The 21,873-nt window shown below is 58.0% G+C and overlaps 1 protein-coding gene across 1 annotated transcript; it reads left to right on the plus strand.

Moving 5' to 3' along the window:
• The first annotated feature begins 158 nt into the window (after positions 1–158).
• Positions 159–21,176, plus strand: AMPD1 (adenosine monophosphate deaminase 1). Its single transcript, XM_075909908.1, has 15 exons — positions 159–310; positions 9,979–10,153; positions 11,970–12,132; positions 13,146–13,311; positions 14,053–14,272; positions 14,929–15,058; positions 17,175–17,369; positions 17,652–17,783; positions 17,863–18,026; positions 18,200–18,326; positions 18,738–18,901; positions 19,438–19,558; positions 20,152–20,325; positions 20,430–20,540; positions 20,847–21,176. The coding sequence occupies exons 1-15, from the start codon at positions 289–291 to the stop codon at positions 21,003–21,005; spliced, it is 2,223 nt and encodes a 740-aa protein (XP_075766023.1). The 5' UTR covers positions 159–288; the 3' UTR covers positions 21,006–21,176.
• The last annotated feature ends 697 nt before the right edge of the window (positions 21,177–21,873 follow it).

The following is a 21,873-nucleotide window of genomic DNA, read 5'->3' on the forward strand; positions in this document are numbered from 1 at the left end:
GCATGATGAATGATTCTGGGAAGCATCCCTGTGAAACTCTGCATTAGCCTTCTGCTACTTCAGGGTCAACAGAGTTAATGCTGGCCTTAAGCCTCACTGAGGCTGCTCTTGGCTGCAACTTTAAATAGTCCCATAGCTAATCTCTCCTCTCCTTTTAGAGAAGAGACTCTGGTTACAGAGGAACATACAGCAGAGACATTTATATTAGTCTGTTTTGCAGCTGCACTCAGGCGCCCGCACTCCCTCAACGCAGTGAGTTACTTGGGGCTTCGGCAGCTTGTAGCAAAGATGCCACAGGTGAAAGTTGCAGGTAGGTCTCAAAAAAGTCAATGAGGTGAGCAGCTAGGGAGTGCTCTTTGTAAATTGCGAAGTCTGTTGTGGCGTGCCCATTGTGTCTGCTGTGGCAGATGGCAGCAGCCAAACCCTGATAGGCAGTCTCTTGTTTTTTGTGGGGGGAATAAAGGGGGAAGCCTCAGCTGGAGTAGTGTGTCCAGTTCTGGGCATCACACTTCAGGAATGAGGTGGACAGATTGGAGCACCCAGAGAAGGCAACAAAAATGATGAAAGATTTAGGAAACCAGACTGATGGGAAAGGTTAAAAAACTGAGCATGTTTAGCCTTGAGAAAAGATGGGGGCGGGGAGGTCAACAGTGTACAAATATGTTACATGCTATTAGCCAGAGGCTGGTGATCAGTTGTTCTCTGCATCCACGGCAGGAAGGATCAGAAGTCTGTTGTGCACCAAGGGAGATGTGTGTTAGGTATTAGGAAATGCTTTGTAATTCTAAGCATCATTAGGTCCTGGAACAGGCTCCCAAGAAAGGTCGTAGAAACCCCATGGCTGGAGAACAGTTTGGGCAAACAGCTGACAGGGACTACCTGGGTTTATTTGGTCCTGCCCGGTACAGGGAGCTGGGCTTAATGACAGTGAGGCCTTTCTAGCTTTACATAACTATGAGGCTATAAACCCAAGTTTCTCAGACACCAAACAAAAGTGCAAGCCAGACCAATGTCCATTTCTTTACCCTGGTGTGCTGAGACACGGGCTGTGGGAGTTCCCTACAGTCTTGGCGTCTCCCACTGGTGGATCCAGAACAACTCAGACAAGCCAACTCACTAAAACATCATCTTTTTTGAGTGACTGCTCATGTCCCTTCAACAAAGGTGTGTGGGATCACCACACACACCAGTGCCAGAAGGTTTCCTTCAGCAGTAGCCACAGGAGAGACTGGCCAGGACCCTCTGGCGCACGATAGAGGGGAGTTGTAACCCTCCACCCTCAGCTACTTCTTGCTGCCCGTGATGGTGCTTGGGATGTGCTCCTCTCAGCAGTTAGCTGTTGCACATTTCCATGTCCATTTAGGGTTGAATAAAGATCTTTTCTGGCTAACGCTCTACAAAGGTAGTTCTCCCTCTCTCGAGATCCACCTTTCCACGGCAACGGCGTGGAATTCAGCAGTTACGCATTTACAAAAAACCCCGCACTTTTGAAAATCCCTAGCCGCAAGTTATGTTGCAGTTGCAATCAGCCCACCACGCCAGTGAGTGGTCTGCAGGGCAATTGTGGTGCTGGGGAGAGGCTCACAGAAAGGATTTGTGACGCATATGCAAGTCCTTCAAGCCTCCCGCCAAGGAGAGGGACATCTCGCTTAGGGCTCCTAGTGGAGTCCGGCTTAGCTCTAGTGCATGATGTGTGAAGATGCATAAAAGTAATTGCCTAATAACACTGAATAGGCCATGAGTTCTGTGACTTTATTAGGGTTGGCCAGTGGATAGACTCCATTAGCAAAAGCTGCTGTCTTGGAGGATCCCAGCTCCTCCTCCCCTAACCCAGCTCAGACCCTGTTGCCAAATGCAGCTCTCTGCAGATGGTCACAGGGAAATGCCAGATTAGGGTTCTTGATAGAGCTTTTTCATGGAAGTCATTTATTGCAGTTGTTAGTGCAGATTCTAGGCTCCACCTAAGGGCTGAGCAGCTGCCAAGACAGGAGTGAGCTGTTTCCAACCCAATTGTCTTAGGGCATGTCTACACAGCAAAGTTATTCCAAAATAACAGCTCTCATTTCAAAATAACTTTACCAGCATCTCCACAGCCAAACCGCTACTTTGAAATAGATTCGAAATAGCAGGGCGCTTATTTTGAATTTGGTAAACCTCATTCCACAAGGAATAACGCCAAATTCGAAATAGCTAATTCGAAATAAGTGCTGTGTAGACACTTATTTGGAAATAGGGGGCCTCCAGCCTTCCCAGGGTGCCCTGGTGGCCACTCCAGCCTCAACCAAGAACACTCCTCTCCCATCCCCTGCCCCAGAGCCCTTAAAGGGGTAGACTCTGGCTACAGTGCCTGTGCCAGCTCCAAGCCTGCCAGCCCAGAGCCAGCAGTCACTGCCCTTGACCCAGTGGCCACAAAACATGAGGCAGCCAGCCACTGGCAGCCAGCCCTCCACCACTCCCCAGGAGCCATCTGCCAGCTCCCAGGAGCCTGCCAGGGCCCGGAGAAGGAAAGGACCTTCCTGGTCCAGGGTGGAGATCATGGACCTTATTCAGGTTTGGGGGATGCCCCCAACGTCCATGATCTCCGCACTAGACAGAGGAACGCAGCCGTCTATGGCAGGGTAGCTGCCAGCCTGGCCACCAAAGGTCACATGCGAACCCAGGAGCAGGTTTGCATGAAAATCAAGTTGGTCCGGCGAGACCCCAACCATGAGCCCTGAGCTTCCCTTCCCCCTTCTTCCCCTTGCTTCCCTCTTCCAGCTCCCTCCTCCCAGGTTTCCCCCTCCCCTCTCCCACCCTCTCCCGCCGCCTTTCCCCAGTCTCCCCAGAGTTTAATTTCCCTCCCCAGTTTTCTTAAATAAAGACAGTTTGTGTTTATGAAAAAATGTGTATTTCATTTTACATCAGGAAGGGGAGCGGGGGGGGGGGGGAGGTAAGTGGAAGGACATGAGGGAGGAATGAGGCACAAGCCCCAAGTGGGGCAGACCAGGGAGACTGTTAGTGCCCCTCAGGGTGGAAGCTCTCCCGCAGGGCCTCCTGGGTACTGACAGCCCCCCGATGGACCTCCCGGATGGCAAGCTGCAGTACAGCCAGGCTCACAGCAACGCCTCCAAGAGAAGCACCAGAGTGCCCAGGGGCAGCTCCGGCTCCGTGATGTCCCAAATGAGGGCAACCAGAGCACACAGAGACAAAATGCTTTGCTGTCCCTCATCGAGGTAGGCAAGCAAGCAGGGAAACCTGAGAACTGGCTGTCCGGGGGGGTCCCTTTAAGCTCAGGTCTCAGATAGCCTCAGGCAGCAGCCACACAAGATAAAACTTGAACTGATGCCCTGCTGGACCTGGTTCTGGCCAGCCTTAAATGCGATTCAGCATCCACTCAGTGTGAACGCGCTATTTCAAAATAGCAAAACGCTATTTCGAAATGCATTTTGTGTGTAGACGCGTCATTTCAAAATAAGCTATTTCAAATTAACTATTTCGAAATAATGCTATAGTGTAGACATGCCCTTAGGTACCAATTTATGGCAAGCTTGTCCAGTCAAAGCAGAATTTGTATATGTAACTGGGATACAGATACTGCTCGCTCTATTGCAAACAGAACAATTTTGAATTGGGGCTGTCAATTAATCCTATTTAATGCATGCAATTAACTAAGAAAACTAATTGCAATTAATCACTGTTTTAATCACTGTTAATCACTAAAATACCAATTGACATTTAGTAAATGTTTAGCAATGTTTCTCTACATTGTCAAATACTTCAAGGGTATTCTGTTGTTGTTTTATTGAGCAATTAATCATGGTTAATTTTTAAGTGCTTGACAGCCCTATTTAGAACAGTTGCCACCGAAACAATTCTGCACATTTTTCTGCACAAATGCTACCTAATATTGATTGGCAGGGAGAAGAATCTGGGGACTTGAGAACTGATTATCTGCTTTTACGTTAGCTCACAGAGCGGAAGAGAAACATGAATATTCGTGGCCCTTCCTTACGTGGCTGCTGGAGTCTGAAACAGATATGTTATCACTAGAAATAGCCAATAGACAAATGACCATGGGTCTATGCAGAATGTTAACAATCCAAGAAGTAGACATTTCTCAGCAATACATTCCAGGAACTAGCCTGGACCACAAGGAGCTTTAGATCATCATGAAAACATTGCCTGCTCCTCCACCTAAAAGGGGGGGTGGAGATCTGCATTTGGACCACTGCTGATAAACTTCTCATAAATGTTATTGAAAAAGTCATAAACAGTAAGGTGGCAAAATTTGCAATGATATAAAATTAGTCAAAATAGTGAACTCCAAAGCTGATGGCAAAGAGTTACAAAAGGAATCTCACAAACCTGGGTGACTGGTCAACACAAAGGCAGATGGAATTCAGTGCTGATAATACAAAAATGATGGAATCTAACGTAGCTGTTACCACTCAAGAAAGAGATCTTGGAATCTTTGTGGATAGTTCTGTGAAAACATCTGCTCGTGTGTAGTGATGGTCTAAAAAGCTAACAGAATATTGGGAATCATTAGGAAAAGAAACGATAATAAGATATAAAATATAATATTGCCTCTATATACAGACATAGTATACAGAGCTGATCACCCCAGCTGAAAAGATATGTTAAATTTGGGAAAGGTACAGAAAGGGCAACAGAAATAAGTACGGGTAAGAAACAGTTTCTAGATGAGGAAAGATTAACAAGACTGGGACTTTTCAGCTAGTAAAAGACATGAGTAAAGGGTGGGAGATATGTCAGAGGTCTAGAAAATCATGAGTGGTGTGGAAAAATAGAATCAGGAAATGTTATTTATTCCATCACTAATTATAATACAAGAAGCTCACCCAATGACATTTATAGGCAGCAGATCTCAAACAAACAAAACACGTTATTTCTTCATGATCAGCTTGTGGAACTCTTTCCCGGGAGATAGTGGAAAGACCCAAACTATAATAGGAGTCTGATAAGAACAAAATAAGTTCAAGGAGGACAGGTCCATCAATGGCTACTAGGCAGAATGGGCAGGGAGGGTATCTCTAGCTTCTCTGTGCCAGAAGCTGTGAATGGGCAACAAGGGGTGGATCATGTGATGATTGCCTCTTCTTTTCATGCCTTCTGAAGCACCTGGCAATGGCCACTGTGGGCCGACAGGACACTGGGCTAGCTGGGCTTTGGTCTGACCCAGTCTGGCTGTTCTGATGATCTTATGTAGAGTCCAAATGTATCTGCCCCCTGCTGTAACCCACGAGAGCCTGCTGCCCTTCCAGAGCTGAGAGAGCCTGGCGTGCTGACAGTCTCTCTCTATGCAGCGTTAGTAACAAAGGAAGAATGCAGGAATTCCTCACTTAACACTGTAGCTGTTTCAGAAAATGATCGTGCTAAGCGAAAATGTGTTATGCGGGGTCAATTTTCCCATTGAAAGTAATGGAAAAGGGGAGGGTTGCATTTCAAGCGCACGTGCGCTCGCAGCTCCAGCCTGCACTTGCTAGCAGCCGGCCGCTGAGCACAGGCAGTTGCCTGGGGACCAGGACATAAGGCTGGGGGAGAAAGGAGACTGGATTACAGCAGGGAGGGGAGGTGTTTGGCTCTGGGAAAGGCAAGGGGAGGAGAGGGGAGGGGGATTGGGGTGGGAGTGTGCCCCTGTGATGGGTCTGCCGGGACCCGCACTGCGTCTGGCGACAGGGGGGGGTCGGCGGGGAACGGCACGACGAGCGGCGAACCCTCCGCCACTTTGCAGGGAGGTGGAGGAAGCCCCGCGCAGCCGGCAGCATCAGGCCGGCTGGGAAAACCGTATTATTTTGGGGACAGTCGTGTTATTCAAAAAACATTCCCTAAAAAAAAAATCGTGCTATCGCAAAAAACGTGTTAAGCGGGCATGTGTTAAACGAGTAATTACTGTACACATTAAAATGTTAAGGCTAACCAGTGTCCCTTGAGTGACTTGCCACAGGATGTCAACTATATTAGTATTAGAGCTGAGTGGGTCTATTTAATGTTCTTTCTTTTATATAGAAATTAGATACAGTGTTCCTGTCAGCTAATTTTAAGCTATCTGCCAAAAAACTAGCGTTTTCCAGTATCTTGGTAGCCCCTGGAAAGAGGTGAAGTGGGGGGAGGGTATATGGGGTCAGTCTCTCCCGATTTGCTGCATGGCTTGTCTTCAGTCTGGCCCCCACTCGTGCTTTCTCCCCATTATAACATGCACAGGTCACCCCCCACCCCACATTTGAAATGGGGCCTCTGGGAGAGACTGGGTCTCTATAGTTTAGGGAGCGATCTTGTTCTCTGCAATGAGCAGGACTAGAGGGAGAAAAAACCCTTCTGTCTCCTCCCAAATCTAACAAGCACCTCACTGTCCTGCTGCGTGACTCATGCTAGCCTAGCCTTCGCCCTCCCCTTCCCATGCCCACCTCCTGCTCACGCTGCTGTCCACTGGACTGGAACCAGGACCAGACTCTTCGTCGTCTTTATCCAGGGCAGGGGCCCCTTGAATCCTTCCCTTCTGCTGTGGCCATGGCAAAGACAAACCGCCCATCTGCAGGAGCTCGACGCTCACACCCCCAGCGTCCGCATCTGCCAACAGGATGTGACCAGGGTGGTAGTTCAGAGGTTACATTTGTTCTGATTGTTCAGGGGGGAGGGATAGCTCAGTGGTTTGAGCATTGGCCTGCTAAACCCAGGGTTGTGAGTTCAATCCTTGCAGAGGTCATTTAAGGATTTGGGGCAAAAATTTGTCAGGTATGGTACTTGGTCCTGCTGTGAAAGCAGGGGACTGGACTCAATGTTCTGTCCCTTCCAGTTCTAGGAACTAGGCAATCTCCATTAATTTTGAATCTAACCCTCCCTGGTCCAGCACCCTTGGGGCTATGACCAATCCCAGATGAGGAATTTTGGCGGGCTGGAAGAGGTAATTTCTGGCCCCCCGCTGCCACCAGCCCACACCAACCTTGGTCAGGCCTCCTGCTGCTGCTGCCCCCCCCAATCCCCTCCGCTGGGCAGCCCTGCTACCACATGCTAGACTCCCAGCCTCACCAGCAGCCTGTTGCCCTGCCAGCTCCCAGCCGTCAGCTGGCCCAGGGATGTTGCTGGAGGTGAAACCTGTAATGAGAAGGCAAATGGCTCCGATGACTCGGAGCATCTCTCAGGTTCCCAGTGACTTACCACTGCCAGGCCCTTGCCACACTGAGCAAAAGCTGCTGATCCAGAAAAACCTGAACTGCTGAGAAATAGCCACGACTCCTGAATTTTGCAGTTTTACGCTGGAGCCGGACGCAGAATTGACCGTGAGCCTCTTTGCCCCAGGTTCTTGCAGCCGCTGGGACCAAGGTTGCCTCAGGGACTCTAGAGCTGAGATTGAAATGACAGAGAAAATGCTGTTGCCTCCCCAAGGCCATGTCAGAGTAGGAGCTGAGGGCTCAGAGCGAGCGCTCCCCCACTTGTTTCCAGAGTGCACTCCTGGCACGGGCTCCTGGTGCTTCCATGAAGTGGCGGTGAATGTGCTTATCTCCAGCATGGCCAGCCCTCTGCTCCCCCCAGCTCATCTCCTGCTCCCATCCTGCTGAGGGTCCCCACCCCGCTCACATTCAGGGCGCTGTGGGGGGCAGGTTGGTCCTGGAAGCAGATGCTTTCTCCAGCTGTTCCAGACAGTGGCCGTGGGCTGCAGGGGGCTGTGCAGAAGGCCAGCACTGGCTGGGTCCTCGCTAGTGCCTTGCAGCATTCAGGGGCAAGGCAGCAGAGATGCTGGCCTCCTGCACAGGCTCCTTCCCCCACCTGCGACCTATGGGGCTGAGGCTGAGGTCACAGGAGCTTGTTGCTTGTGGCTGCCGGCTCCCTTGCCCTCACAGCAGGGAGGCGGTTAAGGAAACTCTTTTCTAGATGTAAGCAGGGAAACGGCACCTCTAGCATGGGGAGCTGTCCGGCCTATACCCAGGGTTACCAGTTCTGATGGGACCTATTGCTGGAGGGTTCATCACATGGCACTGTCTGTTATTACAGATGAATGTTTAGTTCCTGAGACTCCAGGGCAGCTGGCGAGTTGGCAGCCCGGCCCAGACACCACCTCAGTGCACTGGCCCGAGAGCATCTGCGTCTTGCTCCCGTTGCCCAGAGTAGGGTGGCCAGGGGTCTGGTTTTGAACCGGACAGTCCAGCATTTGAGCTTTCTGTCTGGGAAACAAAGTGAGAAAACAGAACTGCCGGGGATTTTCTAAATCCGATGGAATGTCGATTGGGACAATGTCGAGTGTGTCCGGTATTTTTGTTGAAACCATCTGGCAGCCCTAGCCCAGAGCCCACCTGCCCTCGAGGGCTCCCCTGCCCCCGCCCTGGGGCAGAGTCCTGGTAACCCCGGCACAGCTGGGCCCGGGGCCTGCACCCCAATCTCGTCAGGGACACTCAGGCCAGTGGCCAGGGCGCCCCCCAGCACTTTGCCCCGGCCCGGCTCTGGAGCAGGGAGGCCGCAGGGCAGACACTCAGGCTCTGGGGTAGGGCCCCTCCCCCAGCACTGCCCCCCCCACTGCGACCCCTTGGCTGCCCCCCCCACTGCGACCCCTTGGCTGGGCCCCTCTGCCTGCGTTGCCCCCCCCACTGCGACCCCTTGGCTGGGCCCCTCCCCCTGCGCTGCCCCCCGCCCCATGGCACAAAACGGGCCCTGAGCCCCAGCGCCCCCTGTGCTTGCCCCCATTCGCTCCCCGCAGGGCTCCCTGCCCTTCCCTGAGGCAGCCCCCTGTCCTGGCTGGATCGGTGTCCGTCCCACCTGCTGGCCTGTAGGCGCGTCCCTCCGCCCCGGGTGACACGAGCACAATGGCCACTCTGGGGCCGCCCGCTGGCCCATCTCGCCCAGTGCCCGTCTGACCGGAGCCAGTGCCGGAGGCATCAGAGGGAATGAACGAAGCTGGGCAATTAGCACATGCTCCATCCCATGCTGGCCAGTCCAGCCTGGTCGCCGGAGGCCGAAGGACACAGGCCACGTCTACACTGCCAGGTGTTTTCCAAAAAAAGATACACACATTGTGACCCGCAATTCGTGTCTCTTTTTCCGATTCTTTTCTCGGAAGCGGCTTTTCCGACATTTGGCCCCTCTGCACGGACAAAACCCTGTTTGGAACATTCCCTTCTTCCTCGTAAAACAAGGTTTACAGGGATGCTGAAAAACCGCCTCTGCGTTTCCCGCATTTTTTTCAGAAAAGCAGACGTTCCTTGGCCGCGGCAGAGTTTTTCCAGGTTCCCTCCGGTATCCTGGAGGAACTCTGCAGTCTAGACATATTCTCCCAGCATGGGCTGAGTCCCTGAACATCTCGGCTTGTCACCATTGATCACTCCAGGAACTCTGGGGTTTTTAACCCAGTTGCACTTGGCTTTTACCTCAGCCCCTGGGAAGGAGTTCCACAGGTGCCCGGATCATGAGTCATGCAATGAGGTAAATAGCTCTTGCCTAGTCACTGTCTCCACGCCCTTCAGGAGTGTATATAGCCCCCGCCCTGTCCCCCTTCCCCACTTGGGGAGCAGCTCCAGCCTCTGCTGCCTCCATCCACCCAGAGTGCTGTGCGGAAGTGACAGGTGGAGAGTCAGGTCCCTGTTGTGTGTCCTCCTGCCTGCCTGCTCCCCCGCAGGGCCCTGGCCTTAACCCTTCCCCTCCAGGCCCCAATCTTCCTCTAGGCCTGCCCCAAGCCAGCATTGCCCATGGAGCTGAGTGAAGTCAGGACTCATCTCCAGTCTCATGACAGGCCCCGAGACGTTAGCACCAAGACAACAGCTGGTTGCTTGCTCCCTTGTGCTAAGCACTGGGTGTGCTGGGGTGCACAGTCCTGTTGGGAGAGGAGGTGCAGGCCAAAGGGGCCGTAGATGCAGCTAAGAGCTGAGCTTGGCCGTGCCGGGTGGGCAGAGGGCCTCGTCTTGCTGGGTTGGAGGAGCCCTGGGTATGGTGCCGACAAGGGCTAAGGGTGTGGACTGGCCAGGTCACCAGGGTGCCTTGTCCCTGCAGAGATGGATGAAATGATGCGCTCCTTCGCTGAGAAGGTCTTTGCCTCGGAGGTGAAGGATGAGGACAGCAAGCACGAGGTCTCCCCTTTCGATGTGGAAGAAAGCTGCCCCATCTTGCACCGGGAGATGCGGGAGCACATGATCCACCAGGAGACGACAGCCGCGGCTGACAAGCGGTGAGAGCTGGCTGGCGGGAAGCAGGCCTGGGGCAGTGCGGGGAGGGGCAGGCTGAAAGCGCCCCATCTCTGCCACCTGCTGTGTCCCTGGGCCTGCTCCTCCTGCTCCAGCACTCCTGCCGCTGCAGGCCCTGGCCTGGGAGTGTCTCAGGGACCCCTCCGGGGCAGTCTGGCCCGATCACTGTCTGCCCAAAAGTGCCCAGGCTGTGGCCGTGGAAACCCAGCTGGGCAGCTCGTGCTGTTTGTCTGCAGGTGCTGCATGCTCAGGCAGCCCGCCTGCCCCCGCGCTCTGCTGTGGGCACTGGTGTCGGGTGGCCCCCGAGCCTGTGCCGGGCAGGACTCGGCCCACAAAACCATTGCTGGGCACGCCCTGCGAACGGATTGGAAAGCCCTGACGGAATCTGTCTGTCCAGCCGGAGCACGGCCCAAGGCTGGTGTGCTCAGCGGCTGCTTCCCGGCTCCTCAGAGCCTTTGCAGAGGGTGGAGCTGGGTTGGGGCTTGAGACTGGGGGCCTGGTCTGGGTTCCACCGCAGATGCCTGGGTGCCCTTGGGCCAGTCACTTAGCTTACCCGGCCCTGCCACACCAGGGCTGTGAGGAGACACCCCCATGAGGCCTTCAGAGACTGTACTATAGGGGCCATGCAAGTAGACACAGGGCCAGCCAGTCGGGCCAATAATCTAGGCTTAGTGTCACAGGAACCGTTGCAAGCCCTGCGATGGCTGGAAACATCATGAGGTTCTGGCCCCTGGCAAGCTAAGCTTGTGGGATCAATGCTTGTGCTGCAGCCTCTGCCCGTGCGATGCTCAGTTTAGAAAAGAGGAGACTGAGGGGGGATATGATAGCGGTTTATAAAATCATGAGTGGTGTGGAGAGGGCCGATAAAGGAAAGTTATTTATTAGTTCCCATAATAGAAGAACTAGAGGACACCAAATGAAATTAATGGGGAGCAGGTTTAAAACTAATAAGCGAAAGTTCTTCACACAGCATGTAGTCAACCTGTGGAACTCCTTGCCAGAGGAGGCTGTGAAGGCTAGGACTATAACAGAATTTAAAGAGAAGCTAGATAATTTCACGGAGGTTAGGTCCATAAAAGGCTATTAGCCAGGCGATAAAATGGTGTCCCTGGCCTCTGTCTGTCAGAGGCTGGAGGGATAGCAGGAGACAAATCGCTTGATCTTTGTCTTCGGTCCACCCTCTCTGGGGCACCTGGTGCTGTCCACTGTCGGCAGACAGGATACTGGGCGAGAAGGACCTTTGGTCTGACCCAGTACGGCCGTTCTTATGTTCTTATGGCTGTCCCAGGGAGATGGGCAGTGTCTGGAATGGCTGAGGCATTGGAGTGTCCTGTCCTGCAATCAAGCCGAGCAGTCCGGTAGCATCTTAGAGACTAACAAAAATATAGAGAGCCTCTGGGATTGCCCACAAAAGCTCATGACGCTAGAGATACATTTTGGTTAGTCTCTCTGGGTATGTCTACGCTACCCCCCTAGTTCGAACTAGGGTGGTTAATGTAGTCAACCGAAGTTGCAAATGAAGCCCGGGATTTAAATATCCTGGGCTTCATTTGCATCTTGCCAGGCGCCGCCATTTTTAAAGCCCCGGTAGTTCAGACTCCATGCCCGTGGCTACACGCAGCACGGAGTAGGTAGTTCGGATTAGGCTTTCTAATTCGAACTACCGTTACTCCTCCTGCAATGAGTGGGGCTGCTCCTTGCATTTCCCTGGGAACCCTGGGGAGCCCTCTGTGGCCGAGTGCAGGGCAGGCTGCGGTGCTGGCTGGACTGAGCTGTCCCGCTCCCTCCCCCACTCCCCAGGAAGAAGCGGCTTTCCCTGAAGACAATTGCGCTAGCTCTGCCCGTGGCCGAACACTCTGCAACCAAACTCTCCACCATTGACGAGCTCATCGCGGCCTCGCCACTGTACCAGGCCGTGCCCGACTTCCAGCGCGTGCAGATCACTGGGGACTATGCCTCCGGGGTGAGTGCCGGTGTGTCCCTCTCCCATCGCCCCACCACTCGCTCTGCTCGCCGCCCCCTGGCTGGAGCGCGTGGGAGCCCCTTGTTTCAGTGCCCCCGCTCAGCCTGCTACTTCCCGAGAGAGCCCCGTGGCGCAAGCCCTTGGACGTGGCAAAGAAGCTCTGTGGGGTGGCTGGGAAGGCCAGGGACGGCGTGGCCCCTGCAGAAGAGATGCTGGAGGGAGGCAGGTGAAGCAGATGCTGAGTCCCCTTGGTACACGTCTGCATAGCCAGAGCTGCAACGAGCCAGTCACCGGCCCAGGGCAGGGGGCACAGGTGCGAGGCTGCCCCGAGCTCTGTCACCATGTGAGTTGCTTGCACAACCCTGGCGTGGTACAGCCGGGCCCAGGCTCGCTTGTGCTGTGCCTGTGGAGTCGCGGAGTGGCCCCTTTCCCTCGGTCCCCACCATGTGCCGGTGCAGCTGGGGGCCGAGCAGCAAGGTGGGGCCATTCCAGGCCAGGGTGGGTTGCAGGCTCTCCGGGCAGGACGCTGAGATGGCCGCTCTGGCCTCGCCCCCGCGCCAGGGTCCCTGCCAGCCACTGCAGCTGCTGGGTGACGGTCCCTGAACCTGCCGCTCGCTCATGACCTGGCCTGACCACAACACTTGCCTTTGCAGTAAATCAGCCGTGTTGGTGCTGAAATTGAAGTGGGACCAGCCGGGCTCCTAAAATAGCCCCTGCGGCACACTGGGCTGCAGCGTCCAAGGCAGCTGGGACTCCTCACGGCTTCTCCTGGCCTCTGGGGCTTTTCTTCTGCCTCAGCAAAAGCCTTTCGCCCTGGCCCTGGCCCCGGCACTGCCCCATGCGGCGTCAGCCAGGCCGAAAGGGCAGGGCTTGGAGAGCGGCTGCCAGGCGTGGGGGCTTTGCCTCGGCTGTTCTCCAGCACACGCACAGGGCGCGAGGCTGCGAGTTCCCGCCGGCGCCGGGCTGACCCCACAGCGGCACACGCCCGTGCCCTCAGCAGAGCCCTTTTGCAGGTCACCGTGGAGGACTTTGAAATTGTCTGCAGAGGCCTCTACCGGGCCCTGTGCATCCGGGAGAAATACATGCAGAAGTCACTGCAGAGGTTCCCCAAGACCCCGGCCCAGTATCTGCGCAGCATGGAAGGCGAGGTCTGGCGAGCCGATGAGAGCCGCGCCCCAGGTAGCGAGCAGCCAGGACTGCCGGGGTCACGCGCTCAGCCACCACAAGCAGGGAGCCTTTCAAGCGCAGCTGGGGAGCCCAGGGCCGGGCAGGCGAGCGGTGCTGGGGGGGCTGAACCGGCATCTCGCTGGGGGATGACGCCCGTTGTTGAGGCTGCAGGAATGCAGCCCCCTCCCCTCTAGCCTGGAGTCTGTCCCCACTAGAGACCCAGTCCCTGCTCGGGGGCGGGGGGACCCCCTGAGTGCCCGGCTCTTTGTCCTGCCCCCGTGGGGTGAGACAGCCCCTCACTGCCTGTCGCGCGTGGCTGGCCCTGGCCCTCCTGCGATGACCCTCCTAGAGGCTGCGGAAGGCCCTGTGCACGGCTGCTAGGCAGGCCCCACGTGAACGCAGAGGCCCCACATACACCGGCATATCTCCATGCTCCGGTCAGAGCCCCCCAGGGCTGTCAGGTCCCACCAGCATGGGGCTCCGGCCAGGCCACACGCTGGCTCAGGCCTGAAGAGACCCAGCAGACTGAGGGCTGGGACGACAGCTCCTCCAGCGGAGAGGCAGGGACGCCCTGGGGCAGCGGCTGTCATAGGAGGATGCTGGCAGCAGCAGCCGGTGTCTGACTGGGCCCGTGCTGGGCAGCCATTGGCCAGGCCGTGGGCTCCAGGGTGGGCTCCCTGGGGTCCTGGCCCAGCCCCAGGCAAAGGCTGCCCGCCCGGCCCCTTCCTCACTTCCGCTCTGCCTTTGGGACAGTGTTCACGCCGCCTGTGGGGCAGGGCGAGGACCCTTTCCGATCCGACAATCTGCCCGCAGACCTGGGCGACTGCGTCCACATGCAGCACGGCGTGGTGTACGTCTACGCCGACGCGGCCGCTGCCAGGCGAGGGGAGCCCAAGGCCCTGCCCTACCCCAACCTCGAGGAATTCCTGGATGACATGAACTTCCTCCTGGCCCTGATCGCACAGGGCCCCACGTGAGTGCCCCGCCAGGCCCCACCCTGCCCCCCAAATGGACATCAGGCCGTGCGCTGCAGAACTTAGCAGCTCTCTGGCTCAGAGGGGCTGGTCACAGCCCCACTCATCCCTGCCAGGCCCCAGCACCCACAGGAGCCAACCCTGCTGCAGGCCCCATGGCTGGCCTCTCTGGGCCTGGAGGAGTTTGGCAGGGTGGTGTCCCTGCCCTAGGACTGACTGCCCCGTCTGGCCCCACACGCCTGCTGATGGGGGGAGCGTGTCATGGGGCACAGAGCCAGGCCCCGGCATTCCTGGGTACTAACGCTCCCAGGGCAGCTGGTGAAAGCAGCTCTTAGCTCTGGTGCCCCGGCTGGCTGGTCCCTTGGCACGGGGCCGGAAGAAGCAGGTTCTGGGCGTGGCCCTGCCAGGTTGCTGGGCGCTGCCGCACAGTGTGTGCCCAGGGCGGCGCCTCTGGCCGGGGTGACCCTGCCGCTGGCTCTGTGGGAGGAGACCTGCCCTCTCCTTGGCGGAGCGCTCCGGTGGTGCTGGGCTGGTGGCCCTATGGGGCTCAGCAGGAGTTTCTCGCTGCGTGGCAGCCGTGCCCGTTCACAGCACCTGCCACCCCAGCCGGGCCTGAGCCCGCCCGCAGTGATGGGCCTCACCCTTTGTCTGCCAGGAAAACCTACACTCACCGGCGCCTCAAGTTCCTCTCCTCCAAGTTCAAGGTGCACGAGATGCTGAACGAGATGGAGGAGCTGAAGGAGCTGAAGAACAACCCCCACCGGGATTTCTACAACTGCCGGAAGGTGAGGCGCCGCCATTCCCGGCCGCTTCCCCCGCCTGCGCCTCTCCGCAGCCGCGGTCACCCCGAGCTGGGAGGGTATGTCTACACTACAAAGTTAGTTCGAACTAACGGACGTTAGTTCGAACTAACTTTAATAGGTGCTACACTAGCGCTCCGCTAGTTCGAATTTGAATCGAACTAGCGGAGCGCTTAGTTCGAACTAGGAAAACCTCATTTTACGAGGACTAACGCCTAGTTCGAACTAGCTAGTTCGAACTAAGGGCTGTGTAGCCCTTTAGTTCGAACTAGTGGGAGGCTAGCCCTCCCCAGGTTTCCCTGGTGGCCACTCTGGCCAACACCAGGGAAACTCTATGCCCCCCTCCCGGCCCCGGACCCCTTAAAGGGGCACGGGCTGGCTACGGTGCCCGTGCCAGGTGCAAGCCTGCCAGCACCCAGCTAGCAGACCCTGCACCTGGCACGGCACAGAGCCACCCACCCGATGCCCCCCAGCCCACCCCCTCTTCCCGGGACCAGGCTGGCGGCTCCCGGGAGCTTGCCCTGGACTGCAAGAGGCGGGCACCTTCCTGGGCTAGTGCGGACATCGTGGACCTCGTCCACGATCTCCGCACTAGGCACAGGAAAGTGGCCGTCTAGGGCAGGAGAGCTGCCAGCCTGGCCACCCAGGACCAGGTGTGCATGAAAATCAAGGGGGTCCACTGAGACCCCCGACACTGAGCCCTGAGCTTACAATGGCCGTCCTGGGTCAGACCAAAGGTCCATCTAGCCCAGTAGCCTGTCTGCCAACAGCGGCCAACCCTAGGGACCCTGGAGGGGATGGACCGAAGACAGTGACCAAGCCATTTGTCTCGTGCCATCCCTCTCCAGCCTTCCACAAACTTTGGGCAGGGACACCACTCCTACCCTCTGGCTAATAGGACTCCATGGACCCAACCTCCATCACTTGATCTCACTTCCCTTTAAACTCTGTTCTAGTTGTAGCCTTCACAGCCTCCTGCAGCAAGGAGTTCCACAGGTTAACTATTTGCTTTGTCAACAACAACTTTCTCTTACTAGTTTCAAGCCTGCTACCCATTCCTTTCCTTTGGTGTCCTCTAGTCCTTCTTTATGGGAACTCAGGAAGAACTTTTCTGAATGCACCCTCTCCACCCAACCCCTGCTTTTAGAGACCTCTATCCTGTCCCCCCTCCGTCTCCTCTTTTCTAAGCTGAACAGTCCCAGTCTCTGTAGCCTTTCTTCATCTGGGACCTGTTCCCAACCCCTGATCATGTTAGTTGCCCTCCCCTCTCCCAGCCTTTCTCTTCCCCTCTCCCACCTCCTTTTCCCAGTCTCCCCCAGTTTTGTTCAATAAAGACAGAGTCAATGTTGGAAGAAACGTTATCTTTATTTTGTACATTAATAAGAAGGGGGGCTAGGGAAGGGTAAGTGGAAGGAGGTGAGGGAGGAATGGGGTACGAGCCCCCGATGGGGAGGACTGGGCTGGCTCTGCAGGCTTCTGGGGGTGGAAGCTCTCCTGCAGCCCCCCAATTGCCCCCTCTCCCCAGATGGCAGCCTGCGGCAAGTGCAGCCGGGCTGATGGCCGAGTGGTGTGATGTGCCCAGTGTGGGCACTCAGGGCACTCCAAGCCAGAACTTCTTTGCAAGCGGGGCACCCCTTAGAACTGTGTGTCCGGGGTGGGGGTCGGGACCCTTTAAGCGCAGCCCTCGGCTAGCCTGAGACAGCATCTCCATGCTCTAAGTCCTCCTTTTATGCCCTGCCGGCACTGCTTCCGGCCATCCTTAAGCCCTGTTCAGAGTCCACTCAATGTGGACTTACTAGTTCGAACTAGCAAAACGCTAGTTCGAACTAGTTTTTAGTTCTAGATGCGTTAGTTCGAACTAGCTTAGTTCGAATTAACTAATTCGAACTAAGTTAGTTCGAACTAGCGCTGTAGTGTAGACGTACCCGGAGTGTGCGGGAGTGTCCCCCCCAGCCCCTGGGGTCGCCCTGGGGGGCAGGCTGCTGCGTGGGGCAGTTGCCAAGGCTGCAGGCCGTGTCAGCGGCATCCTTCCTGTGCCCCTGGGTGTCCGGCCTCCTCGCTGCCGGGGCCGGCTGGGCTGACGGCTCCCCGCTGCCGCCAGGTGGACACCCACATCCACGCTGCGGCCTGCATGAACCAGAAGCACCTTCTGCGCTTCATCAAGAAGTCGTACCGCGTGGATGCCGAGCGGGTCGTCTATGACGCCAAGGGCAAGACACTCACCCTGAAGCAGCTCTTCCAGCAGCTCAGCCTGCACCCCTACGACTTGACGGTGGATTCCCTGGATGTCCACGCCGTGAGTCCGTGGGCCTGTGCCCTCCGAAGTCCCAGGTCTGCCCCCCCCAGGGCCATGCCCCAGGACACCCCCACCTACTTCTCCCAGGAGCTCTTCATCCCCTGACTCCCCCCACCCCGGGGCTCCTGCCCAGGCACGCACGGCACCAGCACTGCCCTATGGCAGGGGCCAGTTCTCTAGAACTGGGTTAACTGGCGCCTCCCCGCCGTGGCCTGAGCACCCTGCCCCTTTCGGCCCGCGAAGCATTGTCTGCCCTTGGCTCTGCCCCTGCTTTGCCCCCAGGGCCGCCAGACCTTCCAGCGCTTCGACAAGTTCAACGACAAGTACAACCCCGTGGGAGCCAGCGAGCTGCGCGACCTCTACCTGAAGACAGAGAACGCCATCGAGGGCGAGTACTTCGCCACCATCATCAAGGTGAGGGGCGAGGGCACAGGGCACCCCGCGGGCAGGCAGGGGAGTGGGCCACGCCTGACCACCCGCCCCCTCTCTGCAGGAAGTTGGCTCTGACCTGGAGGATGCCAAGTACCAGCACGCGGAGCCGCGCCTGTCCATCTACGGGCGCTCGCCAGAGGAGTGGCCCAAGCTGGCCAGCTGGTTCAACCGGCACAGGATCTACTCCCCCAACATGAAGTGGATGATCCAAGTGCCCAGGATTTAGTACGTGCCCCCCTCCCCGGAGACAGATGCCGGGAGTCGGGGCTCGGCTGGTGGGAGGGCAGCAGGGCACCCTGCCGTGGCAGCCGTGGGAGGGCTGTAGAAGGGACTTGGGGGGCGTTGTGTCCTTGCTGGGGGCTCCTCCGCTGGAGGCTAACCCTGTTCTCTGTCCCCAGCGATGTGTTCAGGGCCAAGAACTTCCTCCCCAACTTTGGGCAGATGTTGGAGAACATTTTCGTGCCCGTGTTTGAAGCGACGCTCCGTCCTCAGGCCAACAAGGAGCTGAGCGTGTTCCTGCGCCACGTAAGCGCGGCCCAGAGAGGCCTGGGCCTGGTGAAGGGCTGGCAGGAGGGGTGGTGCCTCTGGGGGTCAGAGCCCGGCCCTGCCTGCCCCACTGGCAAGCTCGGCCTCAGCACTGGGGAGGCCAGCCCCACATCCTCCCTGCTTGGCCCAGAGCCCAGAGAGGGAGGCCTGTGAGATGAGGAGCAAGCCCCTTTCTGCATTTGCCTGGTGCGGGCCATCAAGGGAGGGCCAGGCAGGGTGGGCAGAGGCGGGGCCGAGGCCGCTGGGCCACTCCTGCACTGCAGGTGGGGCACGGGCTGGGGAGGTGCATGTCCAAAGTCACTTAGCCCCTGGGGAGGAAGGCGGCGTCCTGGTCCCAGAGCCAGGGCTAGGGGGTGGGGCTGACTCGCGCCCGCCTGCTCGTCCCGACAGATCACCGGCTTCGACAGCGTGGACGACGAGTCCAAGCACAGCGGGCACATGTTCTGCACCAAGAGCCCCACGCCGGACAAGTGGAGCCAGGCGAAGAACCCCTCCTACACCTACTACCTGTACTACATGTACGCCAACATCACGGTGCTCAACGCCCTCCGCAGGTAGGGCCCCGCCCCTTGCTGCTGGACCCTCCGGCGCCTGGCTCGCTGGCTGGGCGGCGCCTCCGGCGGCTCGGCGAGACCAGCGTTGGGCAGGGCTCCGCAGCTCTGCCTCCAGTGGGGAGGGCCCCGGCGCAGGAGCCCAGAGCCAGGCAGGGACTCGAGTGACAGCAGAGAGAGTCTCCTCGCGCCCGGGCTGAAGGCCCTGACGGGCAAGTGCTGGGCTCTGGGGCTCGGCCCTGGGGTCCCTCCCTGGGAATGGGTCCAGCCGGGCTCTGGCGGGAGAGGGGAGGGGCAGGGTACGTGTCCGTCCCAGGGAGAAGGTCGAGCTGGGCTCTGGGGCTTCCATCTCAGGCTCACTCTGCCCAGCAGTGTCCTTCCGCCCCCCGCGCTGGCCCTGTCGATCCACAGGTGCTGAGCTAGGGCAGCTGGAGGCTGTGGCCCCCGGCTTGAGGCGGTTTCCATCCTGCTGGGTTGCACGGCTCTCAGCCCCCCGCCCCTGCTGCAAAGGTGGCTACAGCCCCTGTGTCTGCCGGCAGGGAGCGTGGCCTCAACACTTTCCTCTTCCGACCGCACTGCGGGGAGGCTGGGGCCATCACCCACCTGCTCGCAGCCTTCATGATGGCCGACAACATTTCCCACGGCCTGAACCTCAAGAAGGTGAGTGTGGGAGAGTCGCTCCGAGTCCCAGGCAGGGCTGGCCTGCCTCAGGGCCTGTCCCCATCACACTGCCGGTGGCGCTGGCTGCATCCGCCCACTGCCCACACCAAGGCTGCCCTTGAGTCTGGGGCGCCATGGCCCCGCCCCACGCGACTGAGCCGTGACATGTCCCGGGTCACGGAAATGCCGCCCCGCCCGGAGCACCCTGGCCCTACTCCAGGCCTGTGCTTGCAGCGTGCGCACACCCCGGCAGAGCGGACCGGCCGGAGCCAGGATCTACTCCCTGCGGGCCGGCGCCTGGCCCGCTCCCTGCTGTGAGCGCCGCGTCCCAGTAGGGTTGCCAGATGGTGTCAACAGACATTGCAATCGACATTGCAGCGGATTTAGAAAATCCCCGGCAGTTCTGTTTTCTCACTTTGTTTCCCAGACAGAAAGCTCAAATCCTGGACTGTCCAGTTCAAAACCGGACACCTGGCAACCCCGTGGGCCAGGGCTTTGACGCGGCCTGGGAGGGGGTGGGGGCGGGAGCAGCGTCTGTGCTGCCCTGCTGCCCACCCCCACCCCCCCCAAAGCTGCCACCTTCTGCCTTGCAGAGCCCGGTGCTGCAGTACTTGTACTTCCTGGCGCAAATCCCCATCGCCATGTCCCCGCTCAGCAACAACAGCCTCTTCCTGGAGTACGCCAAGAACCCGCTGCTGGACTTCCACCAGAAAGGCCTGATGGTCTCGCTCTCCACCGACGACCCCATGCAGTTCCACTACACCAAGGTAGGGCAGGGCATTCCCGGGAGCCATTGGCACCACGCCCGCACGGGGGCCGAGGCGGCTGCGCCAGGCTGCTCTCCCCCCACACGGCTCTTGTGTTGCTGCAGGAGCCCCTGATGGAGGAATACGCCATCGCCGCCCAAGTCTTCAAACTCAGCACCTGCGACATGTGTGAAATTGCCCGGAACAGCGTCCTGCAGTGCGGCCTGTCCCATGAGGTACGTCCGTCTGTCTGCCCCTTGCCCTGGGAGGGGCCAGCGGCTCAGCAATGCACCGGTGGCCCGGCAGGGCGGGTGTCTCTGCCCGCTGTGTCCATGTGTGCCCCAGTGTGGCGGGAAGCCGGGGGCTGGCTTTGTCGGGTCACTTAGACCCGGCACCACAGGGAAGTGGAGACGTAGAAGCAGCTTCTCTGGGAGTCTGCAGAGGCAGCACTAAGCAGTGCACGGCCTGGGCAGCCGGGCGGGTGTCGGGGGGCCAGGGCATCAAGCCAGGTGCCTTTCAGTCTGTTCCCTTGTCTGTGGCAGGAGAAGACCAAGTTCCTAGGGGAGCATTACCGTGAGGAGGGGCCCCACGGCAACAACATCTGGAAGACAAACGTAGCTCAGATCCGCATGGCCTACCGCTACGAGACCTGGTGCTACGAGCTCAACCTCATCGCAGAGGGGCTGAAAACCTCGGAGTAGCTCCTCGCGCCTGTCCCACGCTCCCCCCCCCCGCCGGCAGCCGAGAGCTCACCCGCCCTGCCCTCCTGCAGTGAAGCGGGAGAGCACGCCTCTTCTCTGAGCTGTCACTGGCCGTGGGTGTTCAACCCCAGACCAAGGGTTTTAACAAATAACAAAGTTGAGTTCGTTCTCTTTGCTGCATGGTGTCTGGGTCACTTTGTCTCATGTGTTCAGGCATGTTTGCCAGCGCGAGGGCCTCCTGCCTGCGAGAGTGAGAATGTCTCTTGGTCACAGGACTGCGGGAGCTGGAGCTTTAAGAAAAACCCTGCAGCTCTTACGAGAGGGGGCAACACGAGTCCTGCCTGCTCGGATATTCACATAGGGGAGCCAAGCCTGTGCGCTCCAGCCTCTGTGCGTGCTGTAGCCACGCTGCGTGCGGAGTAACCCGGCCACTGGCAGGCTAGGCTGTGTCCGCCCGCACTGGGGGAGAAGCCTGTTCTCAGAGAGCCCGAAAGGCTTCGCCTTGCCTCTCCTCTCGGCAGGGGGATCGCTCCTTTGTGCCCCCTGGCCAGCCCCTTGAAGCAATAGCCGAGAAGGCAAAGGGCAGCCCTGCCCGGCCGGGGGTCAGGAAAGGGTGGAGCTGGCAGGGTGTGGGGCGGGGAGCTGGCTGAGCTGACAGGACAATGCCATTTGCTCTCACTGCACTGACAGACAAATGGAGCCGATGGACCCCAGGTGGGAGCCAATAGCTGGTCTCACCCCGCTGGGCCACTTTGTCAGAAACCGTCGCTCAGTAAGTACAAAATGGTGAAATTCTTCCCTAGCCTTGTGCACTCAGCCTTTGCTGTTATCCACAGATAGCCTGTAGCCGGCTGTGGCGGCCCCCGCC

Source organism: Pelodiscus sinensis, chromosome 27, assembly GCF_049634645.1.
Source record: "Pelodiscus sinensis isolate JC-2024 chromosome 27, ASM4963464v1, whole genome shotgun sequence".
In the NCBI taxonomy this organism is placed as follows: domain Eukaryota; kingdom Metazoa; phylum Chordata; order Testudines; family Trionychidae; genus Pelodiscus; species Pelodiscus sinensis.